General features: G+C 38.6%; 3 protein-coding genes across 6 annotated transcripts; 2 read left to right on the top strand and 1 right to left on the bottom strand.

Moving 5' to 3' along the window:
* Positions 1-353: 353 nt before the first annotated feature.
* On the top strand, positions 354-8,803 carry LOC106179304 (uncharacterized). Of its 4 annotated transcripts, XM_087015563.1 has the most exons (7): positions 354-713; positions 2,843-2,907; positions 3,928-4,068; positions 4,411-4,670; positions 5,546-5,672; positions 6,657-6,815; positions 7,199-8,803. In XM_087015563.1, exons 3-7 carry the CDS (start codon positions 3,990-3,992, stop codon positions 7,549-7,551), a joined length of 978 nt encoding a protein of 325 aa, XP_086871689.1. In that variant the 5' UTR covers positions 354-713; positions 2,843-2,907; positions 3,928-3,989; the 3' UTR covers positions 7,552-8,803. The 4 variants fall into 4 exon arrangements, with proteins under 4 accessions (XP_086871689.1, XP_086871690.1, XP_086871688.1 ...); XM_087015564.1 differs by lacking the exon at positions 2,843-2,907; XM_087015562.1 differs by lacking the exons at positions 354-713; positions 2,843-2,907 and adding an exon at positions 3,575-3,779.
* Positions 8,804-11,941, bottom strand: LOC106179303 (uncharacterized). Its single transcript, XM_013562861.2, has 3 exons — positions 11,678-11,941; positions 10,804-10,852; positions 8,804-10,537 (listed from the first exon to the last, which is right to left on the bottom strand). The coding sequence occupies exons 1-3, from the start codon at positions 11,806-11,808 to the stop codon at positions 10,055-10,057; spliced, it is 663 nt and encodes a 220-aa protein (XP_013418315.2). The 5' UTR covers positions 11,809-11,941; the 3' UTR covers positions 8,804-10,054.
* Positions 11,942-13,807: 1,866 nt separating this feature from the next.
* On the top strand, positions 13,808-19,063 carry LOC106179276 (uncharacterized). Its single transcript, XM_087016396.1, has 2 exons — positions 13,808-14,014; positions 17,533-19,063. Exon 2 carries the CDS (start codon positions 17,541-17,543, stop codon positions 18,498-18,500), a length of 960 nt encoding a protein of 319 aa, XP_086872522.1. The 5' UTR covers positions 13,808-14,014; positions 17,533-17,540; the 3' UTR covers positions 18,501-19,063.
* The last annotated feature ends 1,034 nt before the right edge of the window (positions 19,064-20,097 follow it).

The raw sequence follows: 20,097 nt of genomic DNA, 5'->3' as shown, positions 1-20,097 counted from the left end.
ACCCCATGTCTATGGGGCGATGGTCGACTTTGCATCCCAGGCCTGTCGTTCCGCCCCGCCCCCTTCAAATAATCCTGGATCCGCCCCTGAATATAGTACATATACATGCATTTCACGACGCGTACGTGACATGAGAGGGTCACAGCCTTCACATGATATAAATTGCACGGTGAGCGGTGCGCGATAAGCCGGGAAGTGAAGCTTTATCAGCTTGCCTTGTCGTTCATGCAAATGTATAGCCTTGAGAACAGTCCAAAGTAAATACGTTTACTCACAGTCGACATCTTATCTTTTCCTCAATAACATGACGACTACAATGTCCCTTTCACGTGCGAAAATCCCTTTAAATGGAGATACCGCCAGTACATGTGGAGAAGATACCTGTATATAAGAGTCCACTGACGTAAAACAATGGATATTTGAGCGGTCTCTGTTATCTAATGTGTATACTATTCATTCGTTATTGTGAACAATGTCCCATGACCATGGTATCACTTAAAATTAGATAACTGGGACTGTTTCGATGAAAGTGACCAGATATATATATTGTTAGTGGAGTGTTGAAGTGCCAATATGTAGTTTATTGCCTGTACTTGTAACCGTGTACAGTCAGCTGCTAGAATATTTTAACCGCTCGCAGTGTCCCGAAAGGCGGAAAGGATTCGGCTTTTACTACTGTGTAGTGTGAATGCAGTAATTAGGATAAACTTCAGGTAAGTAAACATCACTGATTTCAATTGTCGCCATCGTTTGACTAAACTTTACGTTTAAGCGTGGTAATAACGAGGAGGATCATGATAATGAAGTGGAGATGCGAATCTCATTCTTGTCGCCGATGAAGTGAAAACGCGTGGCTAAGGAAGCGTGTGTTCTCTTTGCGTGCACCCGCTGTCCGCTGCCGTCTTTCACAGTTTGAACCTCGCTGTGTAACTTTATATTATTGTTAGGCCACACTTTTTTAATTTTATGGATGACATCCAAAAAAAAAAAAAAAAAAAAAAAAAAAAAAAAAAAAATCCCCCCCCCCCCCCAAAGGAAGTCGGTTGTCGCAAACGTCGTTATTGAATTTGCCGGAAAATGCAATCGGCAATCCTCGGCTAATTCCGCAAGCTCCATACTGTCATTGTCAACTGCGGAGACATCCAAGTAGTTCCGAGTGCGGAAAATGAGCTTTCTGAGCATGCGTATTATCACCACGTGGAAATATGGCCGCTTTGCCGTCAAATTCATCTCTAGCATTAATTTCAAAATACACGACAATTAAAGTCATAAAGAGAACGGGGGCCGTCGTTTTGGATTGGTTTGCCATTGATATTGGACATGGAGATATCACCCTTTTACAATTATACGAAAGGCTGGCCGCGGCCAGCGATCATCGCCCAGAAAATTTCAGTGACATTCTGTCCAAAGCAGCACATACCAGGTTTTTTTGTAGCGAAAAAAGGGTCGACAAGAGCGTCGTGGTATTTGGTGGACTGAAGGTCGGACAGGCCACCCGATAGTTGGCTGCTACGTGTGAGTCGAAGTAGACAAAATGGCATCGACCGAAATTACCTCTTTTAGATTTGGTAGTAGGAAGCATAGGCCTATCTTTGCTTCATTTTTTTAACAATTCTGTGAAGTGTTTACAATGCTTTAATTTTCTGAGAGTACAAATAAAGACACGCTGTTTATTTGATATTTGATTATTGACTGCTATACCAACAGAATGCATGAAATAACCTTAAATGGATTTGGTAATATGCAGCATATATATTCATGACTTTTTACCTTTCTACGAAGTAGGCCCTATTCACAATGCTTTAATATTTTGAAAGCATGGATAAAGACATGTTGTTAGTTTGATACATGTTTCTGTGGTAAATTAGTGTTTCCAGCTGTGTACTGAAAACATAACTTTTCTTAAGCAGTTTTTTTTTTTTTTTTTGGACTGTTTTTTTTTTTTTCGCCCGCTCGCACCGATTTTGGGGTCCCCAGAGGATGTCATCCATAAAAATAAAAAAGTGTGGCCTTATTAGGTATGAGTTGACGAGATGGGTCCACACTCTCTCGCGTCGTGGCTCAAACTGCACTTAGGGTCCACTGCACTCCCATCAGGTGGTTAAGACTCTCTATCCGTAATTCGAGACGTGCCACCGGCACAGTCACAGCAAAAATTCGAAAAATGTGTGAACTTTTACAACTTTTAAAATTATCACAACAGTTTCTGCATAAAATATGAAGATAAAGTGAGGTAATAATGTTGTTGTGTTCCTTTTTCCCATATTTTACTTAATGTTTTATTCATCTTAATCCAGAAAATTAGTTCCACAAAACATTTTAAATGATAAGAAAAGTCCTGAACGCGAGCAAAAAAAAAAAAACTCTTTTCTTTTACTTTGTTCGTAATAACAATTAGTTTAATCGTTAACTTGACTTAATGAGTCTTGTCATTCAAGCTCATGCGTCACAGTTCAGATATAATAGAAACCACAATTGCAATTTGGATCTCAACAGATAAACAAAGTGCCTGATGTTAAATGACAAATGTTTCTTCGTGGAATACTAGTAGCATAAAAACCCTCAAAATCCCAAACAGTAGCACGTGCTCTCTTAAGAGGAAGTCGCCACGCATTGTTTTCCAATAGATCTTATCTTAAATGGTGATGACTGGGCCCCTTATGACAACTTCTATTTCTAGGTCCATGTATTTATTTATACCTGTCAACATTGACGATTGCCAGAGAGGGAGATTCCCTCTTGCGCCCATCCTGATGTACACACACAAACAAACAAACACACACACAGTGTTTCTGCGTTTCTTTTAATATTGAAAAAATAAGGCTTGTTTTTCTATTTTTAGGGGTTGTATTGCCGGTTTGCTTATATCATACACTTTGACTACATGAAATAATATTAAATCCACCAGTAAGTAATTTATTAAATTTCAAATTTAATAAAAAATATTTCAATGCTTGATATTCAATACTGATAATATACCTAGTAAAGAATTTCATCAGTTAATTGACAACTTAGTCATAATAACAGCCCTTTTGAACCAATGGTTAAAACAAGTGATATCCTTTGTGTCGCTTTCATCGGAGTTGGCTCAGCTCACCTCTCGGGTGACAATCAACTTTATGTTACTGATATATGTTACTGGTATATTTTATATGTTACTGATTTAATAGTATACCATATTAAAGTATACAATAATTTTGTAACAGGCCTCTGGCGTAGAAGATTGACGATATTTAGCCAGAGACATTATCTGTGAATATGTAGTGAAATATCAATCTGTGGCCCTAGTGTAGAGTGGCAAAGTGTCGCTGTCCATTTAATTGTTAACTGAGGTAGTCTGCTTGTGAAAGCAACTATTGCAAACAGTTAATACCCAGGAAGCTAACCCAGCGGTTTTGAATGATCGTTATCTCGGTTCCAAATTGGAAACAAGCTTTCTCCCTGTAACGACAACACACATTGTTCAGGATGGTACTCACACAAAGACCCGACAGAGTTTCGTATTTGGAATTTCCTCCTCATTGTTATCTACAATTATTACCCTCAATTAATGAATCTGATAAAGCAGTTAGGTCCGACGTGGAGACACTTTTCCGTGAATGAAACCAACAGTTGCACTTTGCCGAGCATTTAAAAGTGGGGATATAGCTACATATTTTTATCGTTACGTGTTTTAAGGAAAGAAAAAGGATTTTTAGTCTGACTGGGGTTGTACATGTACATGTATGTCCCATAATCGCGGATAGGGAGACTCCTGATGCAATCGGGAGTGTGGACAGGTTTGAATTAATTTATTTGTACTTAACGTAATTTTACTTATCAGTATTCCTATATTACATGACACGGTTAAAACAAGGTCGACGACGATTCTCATAGTATCAAAATTATCTTGGCGGAAATATACATGTACTCTTTCTAATGCTACAGGTATCAACTACTGCATCAGCCACGAATGATCTGCGTGCCACGTCCCTGTAACGTAGAATGAAATGGCGAGGCACTTGCTTCTGTGGATGTACATGTTGGTTGTCCCAACAGTGATAGCTGCCGTGAAGGAGAAAAAGCATCGTGAGTAGACTCTGGATTGCATGTGCATTATTTAGACAAAAAGAGAAAATGTATATGGAATTATTATAACTGATGATACAAAAAAATGTTTATTTCTTGTTTTGTATATTTCGTATGCGTTTGTGCGTGCGTGCGTGCGTGTGCATAAAGGGCTTGATATTTTGCTGGTAATTATCTCCCATTTTGCTCTGAAATAGGCATCAGAGAATTTTACCTCTAACACGTGTAAGTAACGTAAATATTTGTGCACAGCATACGAGCTGCTTTTAAGAGCAACATCTAAAAATCACGTTATGTGATATGATATGATAAACTTTCAATACACCCCACATTTCCCTTCAGGATTCTATTATATGGACGGGACATTCAACCAATGCAGACAGACGTTCAAAATCCACAACGATACCATGGCGGTAGTAACAGCATGGATACGCACGATTAGGTACGCGCCGGACATCCCCAGCACGTGCACGCTGACGTTTACGGCGTCAGATCCGTCCATGATACTCAGGGCCAGCTTTAGTGCCATATACATGCCGTGTTCTACTAGTTCCAGGACTCAGCTTAATTTTTATGACGGTGACGGGAAGGGGAAATTGTTGGTAAGTAAGAAATATCAGTCATCCCTATATTGTATCATAAGTGATGTAATTAAACGAACTGTGAAAATTTTATATTTACTAGAAAAATGAACGTCAGTGATATGTTATGTTAATCATCACCATATCATCATAATTGTTGTCGTCGTCGTTATTATTATTATTATTATTATTATTATTATTATTATTATTATTATTATTATTATTATTATTTGTCAAAACTGCTGTGTGTAGTGAAATATTATCAATATATACCAGGTTTATATTATATGTTGTTTAATCACGATGCATCCTATTGGACCGGTACATGTAAATATGCTCAATGATAACAGAACGTTATCAGTACTTGAAGGTGATTCACCGTGTTATGATATTACCGACCACGTGGAAGTTGGTGATATTTAGAAAGGTTGAAGAACAACAACAACAACAACAACCATAACAACAAATTTGTCATATGCACGCAGAAGAATGCTACGCAAACGTGCGCTATTTTGCTTTGTCAAAACTCACGTGAGTTTTATTGGGTAACATGTTTAGAGTTAATACTAAATCTTAAACGGAGGAAAATCACTTTTATTTATTTAGTCATTTATCTGGCTATCAAATTATGAGAATATTAGAAAATATTCAGCTGATGGATTCTGTGACAGACAATAGGTGGAATGTTGCCTCTTCCTTCAAATATGACGTATCTTGGCGCCACGCGTTTATGTCTAAGGAAAACATGTAGTTTACATGGGTAAAGCCTGCCTTTTTGTCCTGAAGCCCACTTTTTTTATCCAAAACGGTCGCCATGAGTTAAAATCCTACACAAGTTTAGTTTTAGCTTTTATCCGCATTTGAAGCAGTCGTCATAATTTTTCCTCTAATTACAGAGGGCAATACACTGCAATACCCTGGCCCTCAGCGACATCCTATCTGGTCATAACTCCATGCAAATCAGGCTCCATAGGGGACAGAGCATCGACTACGACTTCAAATTCACTGTCATATCAGAAAAAGGTAGGTCAGCAGCGTTTTAGCATCTAAGTTTTACCTTTTGATATCGGGGCTTCATCATTTGAGGTACAGTAAAAAATAACAATAAGGTCTAAGAAAAGTTCGTTATCAAAAATAAAAATTATTTACTGATGGTACAAATGTATAATATTAATTTCACGCATTTTGGGCCCTAGTAGCTTCTCCTCGTTCACCAACATCTTACACCCCATTTCCATAGATTAGATCGACCTACTTTAGATCGACCTAACTCCCTGGGGGTTCACGCTAAATAGCTGTCAGCCGGGCGGACACGAAAGTTAATTACCTCCTAACAGCTTGTAGTAGCCGGGACGGACATTTAAGTCGGATTATCTGAAAGTAATCTAGTGAGACTCCCCGCGGGGATAGATCGATCTAAAATCTATGGGAATAGAGCCTTAGGTAGCAGCTACATGTATATACTGTCAGTGCCATATTAATGATCAAATGTTGAAAAAGTTATTCATCTACAATATGCGATGCACTGTGACGTAAACAGTCAATCTTCATGAATATTTAGCATGCTGTGGACTTTTAATCTTATTAAAGTTCGAGACAGAAGGTTATTGCATGTCAAAGTGCAACAGATTATAACGAATTGTCTACCATCTCCCTAAAGGTAAAATCCCGACGTTTACGTCACTAATAAACATAAGCTTTCATTTAATATCTTGTGATGTAGTACAAAGTAATAAAAGTTTTCCCTTGCGTGACTAATTTGATTAACACGAAGGTGACTTTTTTCTCGTCACATTCCCCCGTCTTCTTACTTTTCTTTTTCTAAATATATTGTTGGGCTTAACATGTACGCATTACTGGAGTGCTCACTCATAACGTACTCAATTACTGGCGCAAAAGAAAGCAAATCAACCAAAACATTTCGTGAAATTTGTTTTCACAGTTGTAATATATCTTATAAATAATCCAATCAATCATTAACCGGTGTATCTTGTTTTCTCCTCCCAGCTGGACTTACATTCGGCCAGTCGTCTGCCATCATCGTGAGCAGCGTCATCGTCATTGAGGTAGCGATAGTGGTCGCGGGATGCTATATCAAGCGTCGCCGGGCTAGAGCCAGGGCTAGAGCGGCGGTAGAGGGCGCTCAAATACAGGGGGGACCTGCCGGTGAGATACTTTCGTATACAACATGGTTTGAATATGCATTGATGAATTCATATAACTCTGTTTTCATAAACAGTTCTATTGTATTTCCTTTTTATCAAATATGTATTCATATCTTTAATATTGCTACTCTTGCATTTACAAGTCAATACCTGATGAAAAAAAAAATTTAATAAATCAGTTTACGATTTATTCATTGTTCAATTCATATTTCTAATTTATTTCTTAATATACATTTGCATTTAATCTATAAATCTAAATGCTTCTTATAATCCACATACCAGGGTACATGTGAGCGTACATGCATATATAAAGTAATGTACCGCACGCAATTGTCTTTGATATTTTACTCTGCTTTTATTTCTATATTGGCCGATATACCGTAGGAGTGTACACAGATCCACCGCCTTACGACAGTATCTGCATCATCAGCTCATCCGTCCACAACTCCAGAACCAGACTTCTATACAGCGAGGAACACAACAGCGACCAGCCTCCACCGCCATACTCTAGAGACATAGAGCGTCTCTGCTCTTTCACTGCGGTAAGGCCATCGTCTCTTAAAGTAGACGCCGTTGACAGTTTGCCGCGTCCAACTGGAGTACCGCCGCCGTCCTATTGTGACAGGATCTCAGCGCCAGGAGAGAACTTCGGGCAAGGAGATTTTCCGTCTATTCAGACCACCCCTGGGACTCTGAGGAGCGACCCTGGGGACTTTACTAGCAAATCGTTACCCTAAACTGATTCACAAAGAGGGTCAATATACTGAAGCGTTTTTATTTACGTTTACTTATAGAATTGACCTAGTTATGATAAAGAGTGAATCACCTCTTTTGATTATGTGGATTTAAATGTAAGCAGGTGCCCTATGTTACAGGGTCCAGTTCCCATTTATCTGTACAGGTGCGAGTTAGGGACCGTTCCCATAACCCTATCGTACTAGCTGGATCGATCTTATTCCTCGGGGATTCTCGATAAATTGCATTCTAAGTGTACTTTAATGTCTGGCACGCCCCCTCGTAACTTATGCCGCATTCAGAACAGTGGACCAACTAGTCCGCGGGTCAAACATGGCAACCCACTAAAAGCTTGTCGTCTAATGCATTAATAGTCACTGATTTGATTCCCCGTGGGGAAGTATTCAAGTGGGTCGGCCATATTTGACCCTCGGACTAGTAAGTCCTAAATGCGGCCTTAAAGTACTTGGGTAAAGAACGGGAAACTTTACAACCTATGATGTTGTTCATGTTATTTTGCGAGTGGGCAGGCCAAACAATTACGCTGATTACATTGACTGCGCCTTTGCGAGAATCTCCGCTAAGATAGATTGAACCTAGCACGATAAGGTTATTGGAACGCAGTGTAAGCCCCCTGGCTCACGATAACCCCCATGAAAACACATATACTTGGGTTAACGGGAGAGAGGGCTTTCTGTTACACGGGCCTTCAGTTTTTATTTTTTTAACGGAGTTTAAAAAATAGCCAAAACAGTTACCGTGAACTACGTTTTTCAAGAGCTATACATTGCTGGAAGTTTGTAGCAAGTGATACATTAATATTATTTTCTGTTCTCATTAATAGTTTCATAAAACAACTTTGTAATGATAACAATCGGGCGTAAAAAAAACAGAAAAGATTTTTAATATAGGCTATATAGGCTTATATATTGCGGGAAGCTTGTAGCAAGTAATATTGTCACATTAGATACCGTTTTCCTAAAGAGTTTCAGGAAACAACTTGGTAGAGATAGAAGTCCGGCGAAAACAAAAAAAAAAAAAAAAAACAAAAAAAAAAAAAAAAAACGAAAAGAATTTCTTAACTGAGCATACATGTATTATCCAAAATGATTTTGCCTCACAGTATTGCATCTGGCACAAACGTATACATGAACTGGTACATGTACAAATGTATACACGACAGACGTAAAATACCCGTATCAGCAAAAAATAAAAGAGAAACTTTGCGCTGAAATAAAACAATTTCACAAACGATGACGATATAATTGAGTTTATTTCATTGAGAATGCCCTTAAAACAACGGGTACCGGTATTCAAAAACAATTTGCGCTGTTTGAGAATACTATATGTGTTTACAAATACTGTATAAATATATAACTTATGTCTAGATACAAAATATTCAACAAAAATGATAAAATATTGGCTGTAATATAAGTGGTCTAGAACAGCAAGATATTATAGTTCAAATCTCATTTTCTTTGTCTGGATATTTTCTATATTATGCTTATATTCAGTAAACCGTTTTACAAATGATTCAACGGTTGGGACATCAGTTTTCTAAATGCCCTGTAATGATTTTATACATTCAGTTATGATATAAAATTTACTCAAGCAAAAAGTGCACCCCATTTGCAACATGCGCATAACATCGTTTCTCTAATCTGACACTAGAAAGGTTTTTTTTCGCCGTAAGTATTTGACTGGATCATAGAAAAACGAACCAGCACTGATCTACATGTAATTATACCCTAATCATATTTAATTTCATAGGACTCAAGCAGTATATTTAGTTTATGCAACTTGTATACATCATTACATTTGGACACATCAAGCAGGAGTGAAAAAAGCTACGACATAGAGAATCCAAATCACTGAATGTTTTTGATAGATCCAGATTGAATTACACGAAGCAGTTGATATGGACTTTTTCATGTTAAAGCGACGGTAACGAGAAAAATAATCCTTCAAAGGGATACATGGAATATGCAAATTGTCCCTTTTGTGGATGCACTGAACAACATTCTGTGAAAATGTTACTGTATTTTTATACCTTTATGCTCAAAAAGAGTAAAAAAAATAATAACCCATATGTTACACGAAGCTATGGACAACTTTTGCTTGGGATCACAGTTCTCATTTGTTTCCGTCAGATGATGACGTGAATCCTGGATGAAGCAATGCAGCGACATTTTTTTAAATAATGAACTGCGTATTTTCTTTCTTTTTCTTTCTAATAATTTATTTATTATAATTTTTTGGGGGAGGAGGGGGGTCAGTCTAACAGTTATTAGTTGAATTGCACGCAAAGTAAGATATAAGACACAACCACATTCATTTTAATTATCGTAATCAGAATGATAAGTCACATGGGCTGTTTGTGTTTTATATATCAAGGCATTACGCACTATAATAAAGCACATTAATTTAATGTAAATAAAAAAGGTGATATCTGAAAATAACAACACGTTGAATGACCTGAGATCACTTTGCATAAGCAACAAGCTATCACTTCTTGCGAGAAAGATTTGACCCACTGGTTCCAACATCTTCATAGGTCCCATAGTTCGTTAAAGGCACATCTTTACCCTTCTTAATAGAAAAAGTAGGCCAGGCATACGTATAATCTGCACTCTCGCTTGAACCACGCGTCTCACTGTTTGTGCCTTCCCCCTGCTGTTTTGTGTTCACATAACTGTGGCATGATGACGTCATGAATTGAGAATAATTGGAATCGTGTGGCGTCAGTGCAGGTCCCACCTGATATGTGTCTATGACGCCCGATGAGGACGTCACACTGACATTGCCATACATATGCTGCTTCAGGGATGAACCGCTGTCAGCGAAGTGGAGGTACTCACCGGTAGATGGAGTATGGTTTTGCGAAGCCTTGCCTTTAAGAATTTCATTCTTCCTTCCGTCATTTCTCTCGCTTGCCGTTAATTGAGCTGTTGAATTGTAATCCATTGCCACGTTTTCGATGCCCGTTTTCTGAAGTCAGAGAGTTTTCACTTAAACGTCTTGATAATGTGTGCATTAATTAGTAAACATATTTATGAGTGCATTCCTTGAAAAAAATTTCATTTGTTAAGCAGGCAAACATATCAAGCCAAAGTTCAAGTGAGATGGTTTCAACGGGTTTCATCCTACTAGTATACGCGTGTATGTGGCAAATGTAGAAGATAAAGTAACTGATAACAATTAAATAATAATTTATCAAGCTACGTTCTTACATGTAACAACGGAAAGAATTTTACCTTCTCATATCTCACACCACCTGTGATTTCGTTGCCTTGTTTTTTCACACTGAAACAAACAGCATCAATACCTTAAAACTGACGTGTGCTAGGAAAATTTTAGTAACGTTTCTAATTGCCACATTTAACACCACTTTATTTCAAGATTAATTTTACCATTTTGACACATATTATAAATTTTCTATTGCGTCACGCGATAGACCTCTGACCCTGATAACCCCTTTTCTTTGTTTTGGCTAAATTAAATGCATAAATGGATTAATCATTAGCGTAATACCTTCTCTTATTAAAGATTTTGATTGTTTTTGCTCGACCTTAGTGCACGATGCAAATTCCTCAAATTTTACTCATTCAAGTATGTCACTATAAACGCGCGTTTCGGTTCAACGTTTGACTTTCGTTTATCATGGACAAAAATACAATACCAATTATCTCGTGACAACGTGGGTAGCCATGCGTAATTAATATATCAATGTACTTAAAGGTTTTAAACTGGTTTTTAAGGGCACATGGTTCGGATCGAACTTCATAAATATACCAGTACACACACAAAGCTGCTCTGTGCGACACCAGGAGAAAAACCCCTTGGTTTCAGCCTTGTCTCGCTTGTTTTACCGTTTACAGAATTTGGTAGGAGGTAGAAGGAAGATAACAGCTACAGAAGCTAGGGATCGGGTAGTCCATTGTGCACCCCCCTCCCCCCCATCCGCCTTTCCTATACTACATAACTCTGATATGTAAAGAATGTATATGATTCACGAAATATATATAGAAGTGCAATACCCCTACATCCGCTTTTGATATACATGTTCTACATAACTCTGTATATGATTCATGAAATAAGGAAGTAGCCCAAATAAACCCCCAATCTTACCTCCTGTCTATATCCTGCTTTCTACACCGCCGCCTGCAAAAAACAATAACGACAACCACGACAGCCAGTACGACCCCTCCCGCCACTGGAGGGGCAATTATCAGCGACAGATGTTCTGGACTTGTTTCCATATCTCTCTCTCTCTCTTTAATTTGCCAGATCTACTTTACTGTGTCAAAGGTATGCGTCTATGTTACTGAGCGTCTCCTCGGCGTGACCTAGAAATGACAATAAAAAAGAATAACAAATATGGCACAGCAAACAGACCCAGTAGTACTTATAGTCACATGAAGACCGGTATGTACTGTAGTATTGACCTGGTTTATCGCGGTGATGCTGAAGTTATTTACCAAAAAAAAACAGTCAATTATTAATCATTTTATCCTACAGCCGCCAAGTCTTTGTAAGGAATTCGATGTAAAAAAAAGGAGCACATCAGTCTCTTAGCGCGCCTTTTCATACTTGGGACGTTTCTTGATATGTGCTGTTCGTTAGTGTATGGTAAATATCAGAGATTGGTAACAGGAGGGCTAATGCAAGAAATTTCGTGCTAATTGGTCATTAGGCTGACAAAATGTTTATTTTATCACCGCTGTTCACCATTTCTTTCTATAAAAGTACTTCCGCTTAAAGAGAAAACAGCTGACATTCATATTTCACAATAAATACATTGTAAACAACCCAAGAAATATAATGAATTCCATTTTACCACCTAAACAACGATTAACGTGATTCTTCTGGAATCTGTGCTTGCCATCAGACCACAAATGCCTTCACAGATGGCTGTACCTACGTAATAATCTCTTAGGAAATTTTACATGTTAAAAAAACCCAAACTTATAGGAAGAACATGTACTAACTTTGAATACTGGAATGCATTCATTAACCTTTGGTAAGTATGAGAAAATCGTCGTTTACCCAAGGAAAATAGTTTTTTTTACCAAAGTTGTTATCTCTTTAAGTCTTTTTTAAAGTCATCATTTAAAAAGAGCACAACAATTGCAATCTGAATGTGCAAGGTAGTGCGCAACTACAGCAGTTCTGTCTGGGAGTTAAAACGTACGTGGTCTTTTGAGTATGACTTAAATTAACAATTTAATTAAATATGCCTACCTTAACTGAATGTTTCAGTTCGGAGTGGGGTCATGTCATTTTGGCATGACAGCAATGGTGCCTTGTGTGACATTGTCCGTCTGCTTAGAGAAAGGAGTCGCATTTCACCGAAAAACCCATTAAACTGACTCAGCTTTAACGTTTCTGGATATATATTTATATATGAGATGCTTTAATCCGCTGGAAGGGCTGTGATGAAGAATAATCATATAGTGTTATTTTGTCTTGTCTTACACGGCAAACATTTTCAGCCATTGTACCCCTCAAAATAAATCAGTCTAGTAGGCACTGGTAGGTTCATGGCTTACCTTTTCAGGTAAACGAGAAATGCACGTACTTCTACTAGATACACAGCTTCGAGAAAGGGTGTCAAAGGGCACGCCGTTTTTTGTTGAGGTGTGTGCTTGCAGCGACTGTAAAAAAGCTCGCCTTTTAAAGGGAAGTTATTCATCAAATATTGGGGTTACTACGTCGCAGTAATGTAAACAAAACAAAAAAAAAACTTTTTGTTATAATGCGTTTAGACTTCCCCTGCGATTTTCTATGAACAGTGCTTTACGGATTAAAATAAGTTGTAATTTAGCAGTGCAGCATGGTTTAATAAATGTCTTTTACTCAATACTGTAATATATGGGCCAGTGCCTCAGTGACCCGTGGGGGTCAGATTTTTGACCAGTGGTATTAGACAGTGGTGGGGAAATAAGGTGAAGGGCCAGTGGAGGGTTTTTGCGAGGGGGGCCACGGCGGGTCGACTTCTGAAAAAAAAATCACACCAATGATCCCCTCTTAAAATTAGAATTTTGACTAGCTGAATCATAGTCCTAAACCGTTCTCACTCTAAAATATCAACAATTTTGCGGAGCCCTTCTGTAGGCCCCGAACCCCACGACAGGGGTCTGGGAGGTGAGAGTAGGCTTCACATCCGCGGACCCCCCTTCAAATAATCCTGGATCCGCCCCCATGTAGTCCGAGATCCTATATAACTAATACAAGAGAATGTCAGCGGGATCAGAATATGCGCCTGTGAAGAGTAGGCCTAATAAGACTATGATCCCTGTTACACGCCTCTTTGATACACTTTTTAGCTTTGTGTAAATGTCTATGTTGAATTAATAGTACCACTATATCAATTTGGGTTAGGAGACCGATAATTCAGTGTACATATTGATGTAATACTCCCTCTTACCTGTAAGGGATTGCGTGAGTCTAATAAGACTTTCAAAGGTAGGTAACCACGTACATGTTCAGCTTTAGAACTAATGAAGATTGAGCAAATTCAGTTGCATATTTCGAGGTACCGGTATGATAAATTAAGATTTGTCTGGATCAAGTGCTATGTTGTGTAGATTCTTACGTGTTGAGACAACGCTGGTAGGTAAGATGCACAGTGTATACTAGTACATTATCTAACGTCTTCAATGGCCAAGGGGAGAGATTCGTTTGATACAAAATCAAATGCAGGGGCGGATCCAGGATTATTTCAAGGGGTGGTCTGCAGATGCGAAGCCGACCCTCCCTCCACCCTTGGCGTGGGGTTCGGAGCCCAGTAAAGGGTCCAAATTTTTTTGGTATTTTAGAGGGCGAACGGTGCCATTTGGTTTTGAACTATCTTTCAGCTTGTCAAAATTTTAATTTCAAGAGTGGACCATTGGTGTGATTTTTGTCTGAAATCGAAAGGGGGGTCAGGATCCCCCTGACACCCTGACATGAATGAGTAAGAGTTTGAATTTTCAAGAAATTGTTTTTTTTTTCTAAAAAATATTTCTTGAGAGAAGCTGCCATATACACTCAAATATCATCGAAGGCTAGATTAGATCAATGCACTACAGTACAGTATATGCACATACGCGGTCAGACGCATTTCATGCATGGACGTCATTCAGCGTGAAGGGTACAGTAATTATTCATTTTTAGTCCATTACTTATGGTAAATATATATAATCTCGCGAGGTGGCTCTCCATTTAATAGGCGTTCAACACACTGTAGCAAATGTAGCAAAAACTAAATTCCCCCAAAATGTGACGACAATTCTCTTAATCAGCATGTTAACTAAATTATTATTCATAAACCCTTTTTACAGTTGTAAGTTGTAAGTCTTACAAGCATTTAACAGTGACTATCTATAGAGCCTTCAGCCAGCTTCTTTCTGGAGAACAAGAACTCCGTTTCATTTGAGGGTGAAATACTACGAGATCGTTTGGAACTCTCGGGAAGCTATAATTACGTTTGCACCGCCAGTGACTCTTTACAACAAGTCTAGATAAATTAATTGTCATTGACTTACCATGGGTATTTCTTAGTTTTCTATGTTCAATATTCCTGACGGAGATGCTCTAGACAGACAAGACACTTGGATATACACTCTTGCCCAAAATGGTTGGTACACGGAAAGTTTGGGATGCACATCGCCCTTTTTCTTTCATTTTTATTGATATTATCAAATCAATACTGTTTATATTGTTAAATATGTGAAGCTGGAGGATTGGTAAAGTCAAGGAGAAACAAACAATGCACATGTGAAAAAAGTGTTAATTTATTTAGGTTTTTTTTCTTATGCCCCCAAAAGAGTACTTTTTTTACATAACAGTACCAAGTGAAAAATTAAACATAAATTTATACTGTGATTTACAATTAATATGAAATTAGGGGAAATTGACAAGAAACATCTTCAGAGTTCATTATTAATCTAAATAGCGGGTATGCCCACCCCGAGCTTGGATAATGGCCGCCAGACGGCGTGACATAATGTGAACTAGAGTTACACCTTTTTGGAAAGGAATTCTGGTCCATTCATCTTCAAGGGCATCTCGCAGTTCATCTAGATTTGCAGGGGAAGGGTTTCTCCTCTGAATAGCACGACCAAGTTCGTCCCACATGTGCTCAATTGGGTTTGCATCTCGGCTTCTTGCTGGCTGTGGCATCAGCTGAATGTTGTTTTGTCGCATATAGTCTGCAATTAAGCGGGCTTTGTGGGGAGTTGGGTTGTCATGTTGCAATCTAAAATTGTCTCTGTATATCCCTCTTCCGAACGGCTCCAGGTTCTACTGGAGAATGTCTCTGTATCTGGCAGCGTTAAGGTTTTCATCCAAAGGAGGCAATGGGCAAATACCGTTGCTGCAAATGGCACCCCAAACATGTACAGAACCACCTCCTCCAGCTATTGTTTCCTGAATATTTTCAGTTAATAGCCTCTCCCCAGGGTGCCTACGCACTCTCATAGCTGGAGGAGGTGGTTCTGTACATGTTTGGGGTGCCATTTCCAGCAACGGTATTTGCCCATTGCTTCCTCTGGACGAAAACCTTAACGCTGCCAGATACAGAGACATTCTCCAGCAGAACCTGGAGCCGTTCGGAAGAGGGATATACAGAGACAATTTTAGATTGCAACATGACAACCCAACTCCCCACACAGCCTGCTTAATTGCAGTCTATATCCGACAAAACAACATTCAGCTGATGCCACAGCCAGCAAGAAGCCCAGATACAAACCCAATTGAGCACATTTGGGACGAACTTGGTTGTGCTATTCAGAGGAGAAACCCTCCCCCTACAAATCTAAATGAACTGCGAGATGACATTTCAAGATGGATGGACCAGAATCCCTCTCCAAAGCGCTGTAACTCTAGTTCACAGTACGCCACGCCGTCTGGAGGCCATTATCCAAGCTCGGGGTGGGCATACCCGCTATTTAGATTAATAATGAACTCTGAAGATGTTTCTTGACGATTTCCCCTAATTTCATATTAATTGTCAATCACAGTATAAATTTATGTTTAATTTTTCACTTGGTACTGTTATGTAAAAAAGCACTCTTTTGGGGGGCATGAGAAAAAAAAAACCTAAATAAATTAACTCTTTTTTTCACATTTGCTTTGTTTGTGTCTCCTTGACTTTACCAATCCTCCAGCTTCACATATTTAACAATATAAGCAGTATTAATTTGATAATATCAATAATAATGAAAGAAACAGGGTGATATGCATCCCAAACTTTCCGTGTACCAACCATTTTGGGCAAGAGTGTATTAAAAATAAACAACAATTTAGGGGATGACTGAAAAATAAAATCACTGTTTTTTTCTTATTATTATGGGCGTTTTTTTATAATTCAGTGACACTCACCAACAAAAAAAGGAAAGACAACTCTTTTTTTATGAGATTGCCGAACTAACAATCCGCTTTTTACTACTTAAATTGTCTTTTATAATCGGTTTGCTGTTTCATTTGCTTTGGGTTCAACCACAAAGAGTGTGTGTATATTATAATTTATTTACACTATGGTGGCGTGGCGTTAGGGGGAGGATAGGTCGAAAAAAGGACACTTCAACTGCCTCCGACTTCTTATCTAACCAACTCTTGTTAATAAGTAAACCACGAAGAAACTACGGCAATAATATATACAGTAGGCTTATGTTCGTGTAGAAAATTGTTTTGATTATTATTATTTTTTATTATTTATTTTTTTACTTTTTTGATTATTTTTTTTTATTTTTTTTATGCAAGGTCTTATTTATTCATTCGAGCGTTCGGAAAGCCCCGTTTTTGAATTTGGTTGTATTGGTTGCTTAAATATCAAACGGAGTCAAACGTTGTACATGTACATCGTTCGTGTTTTAAGATAACAGCGTAATGTATTACTTGTAATCCGCATAATAAATAATTTCAAACGCTTTATCTTGAAAATAAATAGGGCCGGGGTCAACATTATCAAAATGATGCCATTTATGTCCGTTTCTTTTCAGCTATCTTAATGGCCAACTCGGTCTCACGGGTGTGCGGGGTTGCGCTGATCCCCGTTGTGTTAGTTGCGAGCATTGGATGGAGGGTCGCCGCAATTGCTGTGAATGCGTTCTACAGAGCTTTTCCCACCGCTGGGCGACTTCTTTCGAAGTGTTTCAACACCATGTACGCAGGTGACAGAAGCAAGCCCATTCTGATTACATTGCCGTACTCTCATTTCTGTGAGAAAGTGAACTGGGCATGCCAGCTGTCTGGAGTACCTGTAGAAGAGAAGGGGTACATCCCCATATTTCATAATATTACCTTGTGGCACACGGGCAAGAACAGCAGTACGCCCGTTATGATAACATCGCAGAATACAGTTCTTCCACAATCGACAGACATCATGCGTTTTTTAAAAGAGAGAAATCTGAAAAAGTTTGAAAAAGACTGGATTTTCCCGTGTGAAGAGGCTGTTGAAATGGATGCTCGTTTTTCTGAAGCATTTGGCTATGGCCACGCTGCGTTTTGTATTGTTTACTGTTATCTCTACGGCGATTCCCTGGGTAAGCATCGTTTACGAGAGGTGTTTCAGAAGGGAGTACCGAAATGGCAGGCCGCCTGCGTAGGTCTCTTATGGCCCAGTGTCGAATTCATCTTCACTAGGTTTGTCAACATAAAATCTGCGGACTTCTTTCGCAAAAACCAAACAATTGTGAATGAGGTCTGGGACAAAGTCGAACGCTTGTTGGCCGACGGAAGGAAGAACATTTGTGATACCCCGGAGATATCTGGGGCGGATATCGCTTTTGCCGCTTTATCGTACCCTCTCGTTCTTCCACCCGAGATGAATGAAAAGTTCATGGCATTCGAAAAGGGCACCATACCCGCACAATACTATGACGAGGTGAAGCGTAGGAGAAACACCGCAGCCGGGAAATTCATTCTTCGACTATACCGTGAGCATCGCCACAGAACTGCCATTTTGTAACTCGCCATGAACAATTTTAATTATAGCTTGTCTTTATCTAAACTGTGAAACGTTATAGCAAAGTAAAGTGAGCAAATTGCTTAAGAACAATAAGTCAACATGATATTATTTCAATTTTAATTACTTTTATTTATAATCTTACTCAACCTATAATGGAAATGCAAAAAATAATGAAAATAAATGAAAATTAACGCCTCAAATCAACCAAAGACATCCAAAAGTATGCGGTTCAGCGTTTTATATCCGTCTCATTTTTATACTGAGTATAGATTTATTACATTTTTTCTGGATACATATCATAATGATGTTTTTAAGAAACTATGATGCCTGTGTGTCTGAAAAAGTGTCGAAAGATATGTCCAAGGGAGTTAGACGAGGGTTTTTCGCACAACAGCTCCCCACCTCCTTCTTGCCCTCTCTAACAGTACATGTATGTGTCAGCCAAAGTTAACTAAACTAGAATACAGACACAGGATGACATGGATCTTTTGTAATGCTATCTCCAGCATTTCCATTCTTGGAAAATGTTTTGCATTATCAAATAAACTCTGATCGACTTACTAGATATTATCCTTAGTCTCATCCTTCGTTAGGCGAAAACTGTAAACTGATATTCCCCAACTCAGTTACATAAGGAAAACTAACAAGGTAGACGACTTCCAGACTGAATACCAATATAATTATTCTTTACCTATTGACACAATGTTGATTTGAGTTGACCTTGATTTGACCTTGAAGCCAATTATAAAACGATCGATATTCCGACAACGAAGACAATATTTATCTCAAGTACATTGTTATACATGGTAGAAACTGTGAATTCCTGTGTGTCTCACACGTTCACATCTACACGTACTCGTTTTCTCTTCAATAAGTCAGCCGGGTTAATAAAGTCATTTCTGAAATGTGAAGAAAATAAGCTGGAGAAACGTTAGCGAATATCTAGTGAAAAAATTTCTCCCTGTGCCCCTGATAAAGAGCACTCGACATCTAGATGATGTGTGGCTGTCATTCGGTAAAGCTCCCACTCGATAAGTTCAATAACGCGCCTAAATTGTCCCTGATTAAACGCTGCCTACTTGTGTTAAAGCCCATTGCGTGCCAGCAAAACTGAGACAAGACACTTAGTTCGTTAAAAGCGGCCTCGGGGACAGGTACCAGAGGCTCAACAGGACGCGCCATCAATCTTGTTGACATTTGAATTCATTAGTGGACCATACGCTTTACAGTGACATTATTCCTCGAGGAAAAGTCACAATTACGAAACCCATTATACCTTCTCGTTACATGTTATAAGTCACATTATGACTTATTTGGACTTACGTGCTCAAGCTTTGTTAAATCAACATTACCGATCAGCCCCCTTCGAGATTTCAGACTCAGACATTAGAGCTATAAATGTAAATGGGCTATTTTACCTAAACTGGGCAACTTTTGTGATGGATTGTTTATGATATCTGAACATTTTGAGCTTTTTCTGTTGTTGTAGGGGGGTGAGGAAGGGGTATCAAGAACAAGTACACATACATGTAAGAAAGCTCCTAACGATAGCGAAGCGGTTGGATATATTGAAAAACAATTCTGAAGGATTTCATGT

This window comes from Lingula anatina, chromosome 6 (genome assembly GCF_051362555.1).
Source record: "Lingula anatina isolate TDL-2025a chromosome 6, LinAna3.0, whole genome shotgun sequence".
Lineage (NCBI taxonomy): Eukaryota > Metazoa > Brachiopoda > Lingulata > Lingulida > Lingulidae > Lingula > Lingula anatina.
The sequence above is the reverse complement of the archived record's forward strand: the minus strand, read 5'-3'. Positions and strand labels throughout refer to the sequence as shown.